Source organism: Nelumbo lutea, chromosome 1 (assembly GCF_056320005.1).
Source record: "Nelumbo lutea isolate HS-2025 chromosome 1, American lotus-T2T, whole genome shotgun sequence".
NCBI classification, from domain to species: domain Eukaryota; kingdom Viridiplantae; phylum Streptophyta; class Magnoliopsida; order Proteales; family Nelumbonaceae; genus Nelumbo; species Nelumbo lutea.
Window position 1 is genome coordinate 122,444,585 of NC_142684.1, and position 5,939 is coordinate 122,450,523.

At 43.8% G+C, this 5,939-nt stretch overlaps 1 protein-coding gene and 1 pseudogene across 2 annotated transcripts; both read left to right on the top strand.

Annotated features, from left to right (window-relative positions):
- The first annotated feature begins 316 nt into the window (after nucleotides 1-316).
- LOC148877237 (cysteine proteinase RD21A pseudogene) lies at nucleotides 317-936 on the top strand (annotated as a pseudogene). The gene has a single exon (XR_016112667.1). The product of XR_016112667.1 is annotated as a cysteine proteinase RD21A pseudogene (transcript).
- Nucleotides 937-1,058: 122 nt separating this feature from the next.
- Nucleotides 1,059-3,301, top strand: LOC148877238 (cysteine proteinase mucunain-like). The gene is made up of 4 exons (XM_088983320.1): nucleotides 1,059-1,389; nucleotides 1,595-1,735; nucleotides 2,223-2,675; nucleotides 2,828-3,301. Exons 1-4 carry the CDS (start codon nucleotides 1,291-1,293, stop codon nucleotides 2,930-2,932), a joined length of 798 nt encoding a protein of 265 aa, XP_088839446.1. The 5' UTR covers nucleotides 1,059-1,290; the 3' UTR covers nucleotides 2,933-3,301.
- Nucleotides 3,302-5,939: the final 2,638 nt, after the last annotated feature.

Consider the following 5,939-nt stretch of genomic DNA (forward strand, 5'->3'; position numbering starts at 1 on the left):
GTACAGTGAAGTTTCAGCAATTTATTTATTTATTTTTTTAATGCAACGTGAAACACTCAAATAGGGAGAGAGAAGTAAAAATTTCACCATTTCACAGTCCCACCAACATATGAAACATGGCAAAATAAAATTCGTTTTCGTAGAAATTTAAACATAAAAAAGCTAAGGACGGTCAAAGAAGTTTTCCTATTACAGCTCGTCTCTCGTCCTCTCTCAGGAGTGAGGAACGAGATATTTCAGAATTTCCACCTCTCGTTCTCTGTGTCTCCGATTACTTAGTGTTAGGACAGGTCTCCCTATTTTATTTTTAATCAAGTTTAAGTTTAGTAATTAGTAATTAGTGCCCTCCCCGCCTTTGAAGCCCTTCCGCTTCTCTTATATAAACCCCTGTCCTCCTTGCTTTTGGAGAGCCAATTTCATATCTCTTCTTCTGTACTTGTCTTTCTGAGATAAATAATGGATTTCTCTAGGTCGTCCCTTTCTTCCATGGTGCCAGTCGTGGCCATCCTCTTGCTTTTGTCCTTGGCCATGTCTTCCGCCATGGACATGTCGATCATAAGCTACAACAAGGAGCATGGACTAACGTCCGGTGGGAGGACCAATGACCAAGTTAGGGCTCTTTACGAGACTTGGCTCGTCAGACACGGTAAGGCTTATAACGCTTTGGGGGAGAAGGAAAAGAGGTTCGAGATCTTCAAGGATAACCTTAAGTTCATCGACGAGCACAACTCTCAGAACCACACCTACAGGCTGGGTTTGAACCGGTTCGCCGATCTCACCAACGCCGAGTACCGGGCTTTGTATTTGGGCAAGAAGCCCAACCCCAACAAGAGGGATTCCAGGATCAAAAGCAACCGATACGCGTTCCAGGTTTTGATGACAGAATTTTCTCTAACTACGTGGTCGTTTGATAGCGCCTAATGTCGGATAATTTCTGACGTCCAAGAAAAATAGTTATAGAGAATTTTCAGTTACTCTGACTGGTGAGGAATATAGGTCGGACCGCCTGCCAACTACCATTCATTTTAATTTAATGTTTAATTTCGGCTCCCGGTTGGCATCTGTTTGTCGCTCGCTCTTAATTAGTAATTACGAATTTAATTTAATGTTTAATCAATAATTAATTAGTTTTTATATAAAAATAATAATTAAGGGAGTTGCTGGGCGTTCTCGACCGTTGCGGCGGTGGAGGGGATAAACCAGATCGTGACCGGCGAATTGATATCGCTGTCGGAACAGGAGTTGGTGGAGTGTGACACATCGTATAACCAGGGATGCAACGGAGGCCTTATGGATTACGCCTTCGAGTTCATCATCGAGAACGGCGGCATTGATACCGAAGAGGATTACCCCTACACAGGTCGCGACGGCCAATGCGATACCTATCGGGTTAGTTTCTCTCCCTCTCTCTCCTTCTTTTGTTTTGTTTTTTTTTTTTTTTTTTCCCATTTTGGATTTAAATTGTATACCCAATAAGCATAATATATCTTGAAGATTAGAAATTAATATAATCCTGGGTTAAATACTTGAATGAATTCAGTGGAACTGGATTGTCAATGTAATTAACTAATGAAAGATTTTGTTTTTAATGCAGAAAAATGCACGTGTTGTAACAATTGATTCGTACGAAGATGTTCCGGTGAACGACGAGAAGGCCTTGCAGAAGGCGGTGGCACATCAACCCGTCAGCGTTGCCATTGAAGCTGGTGGCAGGGCCTTCCAGCTCTACCAGTCCGTAAGTCAACAAACTACCCTCTCTTTTAATTTGCACATTTGTTAATTGAATTTTTATGCATAGGCTCAGGCGAGTTGAATTGGACCAAACAAGGATGATCCCTCGCACTGGATTGAGCCTACCACCGGGGGTGGGGGGACTTGTGGCTTTCTATCTGTTACATATTCTATGATATCTCCTCATCTCATGGTCATGGTTTATTTCATTTAATTGAATTCTTTAGTTCGCACTGCCTATTGTTGAATGGTGATTGATCTGAATCCAAATTTTCTACCGAGTGCTGAAGAAACGTACTTGGTTATCCAGATTTCCAGAACCCTTTTGTATTTTAGTAGCAGTGATGATTCTTTTTCTTGCAACCAAGAAATTAAACCATTGACATTTTTATATGGGAAAAGTAATATTCAACTCAAAGAAATAAGAAATTAAGCATCACATTTCATTTGTAATGGAATTAAGGGTAAGCCTTGATCATTTTCATCTCCAGGGTATATTCACAGGACGATGTGGAACAGCGCTGGACCACGGTGTGATCACAGTAGGATATGGCTCAGAAAATGGTGTAGACTACTGGATTGTCAGGAATTCGTGGGGTAGCAGCTGGGGTGAGGAGGGGTATATTAGGATGGAGCGTAACCTGGCTAGCACAGATAACGGGAAGTGCGGAATTGCAATGGAGGCATCGTATCCCATCAAGAAGGGACAGAACCCTCCTAACCCAGGCCCTTCTCCCCCCTCTCCGGTGACGCCCCCCACCGTCTGTGATGGTTACTACTCGTGTCCTGAGAGTAACACTTGCTGCTGTGTCTACCAATTTGGCAGCATCTGCTTTGCATGGGGATGCTGCCCACTAGAGTCTGCTACCTGCTGTGAAGACCATTACAGCTGCTGCCCACATGAGTTTCCCGTTTGCAACATTGATGCAGGGACCTGCCAATTGGTATATATCATTCACTTACTGTTTTATTTTTTTTTTATTTTACTGTTTTGATCACTTGTGTACAATTAATATATATATTAATGATGGGAAATATATCGATCATATCTGACTTTCTTTTCATCATCATCATCGTCATCCCCCAAATGCAACAGAGCAATAACAACCCCTTGGGAGTCAAGGCATTGAAGCGCACTCCTGCCAAACCCTTCTGGACTTTTGGGAGTGCAGGACGTCGAAAGAGCAGCAGCCGTGCTTAGAGAATTCTCTCTGCGTGTGTGTTCTGGGCCGGCCAGGAAGAAGCTAGAATGACAAGGGTGCAATGAAAGAATGCGATTGCGATTAGCATGATGAACAACAGCTATATTACTAGTGATGATCTTCCTATATCGGCTTGGTTTAAGATTGCACAAGGATGGATGATTCTGATGTAGAGTTCCACATGAATCATGATATAATATTTCCTCATAGCACACCCCTACACCCCTACTGGTGGGTGGGGTATTGTAGTATATATCTTTTGTATATATGATATTCACCAACTACTGCAATTATTTGATGATGAATTAATTGTCAATCCATATTCTGTCAGGTCTCCAATAATTAATTGTTTCTGTGGCCTTGTTTAATTTTCCTTATTTGGTAGCCATCGTTAGTTGTTTTCTTTTTTATATATGATATGATGAATTATTGGTGCTTGTCTCAATTGTCACATATTTTATATTGCACATATCACATGTGCACACATGACGGTTCTCCTCTAAGAAAGAAATCAAAATCTTTTCAGTTGCTAAAAACTCAATTAATTGGGGGCTTCCTTTCAACCTTCAGCACATGGATTAAATTGAAACTTGATTAATGGAATTGTAAGTAACCTAATAACTACTCTTGGCAACTTACAGCTTAATGCACTCAAGGATGATGACCAACTCTGTCCTCATGAAGTCCTTGATTGACAACACATTATGACATCAATAGTCTCCAGCGCAAGTTTTTTAATTAAATGGCGTGGGTAATGCTGTATCTAGTGTCTGTTTTGTGAAGACAATGCCATTGTAAACTAAGAGAGGTCTACAAGATGTTTTTATAGGATGTTACATAAATAAACATTATGTAAATATTTGGATGTTACAAGATGATGTTTTAGATACTGATAGTTTCATAGTCACTGCCAAATACTATCATTTATTTCATTTAACATAATCATTTCACTTAATTTTAATTGTCAAATACTATCATTTATTAAAACCAATAAAAACATCAAAAAAATAAATACTAATAAAACATAGGATTAATTTATGTAATGAAAGTTGAGTTAAAATCTAAGGTTAAGAAGTTATACAAGATTTTAAGGACAGGAAGAAGGTTGGTCATGTCGGGTTGGGTTAGGATAAGGGTTGGGGGTTTAGAACTTAGGGTTGGGCTAGGGTTGGCCTCAACCTGGCCTAATCCGGGCCAAATTGCAGCCCTACTTTCAAAATGATTATGTTGGGAGGGTGTTGGAACTAGTTTATTGGCAGGAGGAGATATGACATTGTATCCGGATCTCAACCAATCATTTTAAAGTGTACTTAATTTTCATTGATTCCTGCATACTACTTGATGATGCGCGATCTGGTCTGTCCTAGCTGCCAGTTACCTCACTTTTGACGAGATTGGAGGTGCCTGAAACAAGGAAGAAAATGGAGGCTTCTGGGGAGGAACCCGGTTGGAACACTCCGAAGCTCAAGTTAGTGTTCTTCAGAAGGCAAGGGAAATGAGGAATTCTAAGACCAGAAATCGCAAGAACCACATACCTTCTTCTTTGTGAGATGGGGGTTTTTTATAATCACCTTGGGTGACCACTTCCATGCCTCTGCTAGTTCGGGCATCATTACCTCTACCAGATTGGGTCACTTCCTTCTGTCAACTACCAGTTCGGGTGTCATAACCTCCATTGTCAACTACCAGTTCGGGTGTCATAACCTCCACTACCAGTTGCCAGGGCCGCCTCTATCCGTCTGGGATGGCGGTGGCAGGTGGCCATTGGATGGCGGTTGTCATGTGTTAGTCCTCTGATCGATCAGGTGCGCCGCCTCCGTGTACGGTTTCCTAGGCGTTATGTACGGTTGCTCAGTCAGGCGATTTGGAGCCGAAGTGGTCTTTTAATGTGAAGTCTCGAGTTCGGATAGGAGTATGGCCCGAACTGCCCCTAGGTGGGCAGTTCAGGTTTTTTGCCTTTGGTGCTTGTAAGGCTCAGGACCTCGAAGGGAGAGCTCAGGACTCTTTAGTTCGGAGCTCAGTTTGTAGGTTCTTTCGAGGGAGCTCGGCCCTCTTTAGTTCGGAGCTCGGGTTGCAGGTTCCTTCGAGGGAGTTCGGCCCTCTTTAGTTCGGAGCTCGGGTTGCAGGTTCCTTCGAGGGAGCTCGGCCCTCTTTAGTTCGGAGCTCGGGTTGCAGGTTCCTTCGAGGGAGCTCGGCTCTTTAGTTTGGAGCTCGGGTCGCAGGTTCCTTCGAGGGAGCTCGACTCTTTAGTTCGGAGCTCGGGTTGTGGGCCTGCTATCGTGCCGAGCTGGCGTTTCTGCAAGGTCACTCTCAGTTGCTTCCACCTATCGCATGGCCAAGGGGTCGGGTCAAATCTTCCTCCATCATTTGCCCCCCACTCCCCGTGCTCGGGGTCTTGAACCGGTGTGGGGAGTTCACGGGATGATAGGTGGATTTGCCTCGGGACACTTTGGCCATGATCAGGAACTTTTCTGGTTCAGTCTGCTTGTGTTCTTGGCTCAACTGGGGTTGACTTGGCTCGACCATGGGTCAGTCCCGGGTTGCGTGTGGCTCACGCGAGCCAACGATTTTCAAATTTTTAAAATTTTGAACGTGCGCGCCAAACAATTTTGAATTTTCAAACATGCGTGCCAAAGTGTCTTTTCGTCGGGGAGTGTGCAGTTGACTTTGTGGGGAGCCATTGGATGGTTTCGATCCTGGCCGTTGATGTGTGGGTACAACGGCTTTAAATAGTGGGGGGACCCTCAGTCACTTTCCTCTGTTATCCTTCAACGTTTGTTCCTTGAGCTCGCATCCAAGCCGGCCAGCTCGCGTCACTTTCCGTAGTTCGGTCACCCATCCATTGTTCGGTAGCTTTTCCTGGTGAGTCCTCAGCCTTCTTTGTTTTCGATGTCTAGTTTTGGTAGCACAGATAGCCCTCTAGGGGGGTCAGATGCTAGTTCTACGAACCGAGTTGTTGCCTCCGACGGCCTTAGTGAGTCTGAGGTGGGGCCCGAGGTAGAGCTC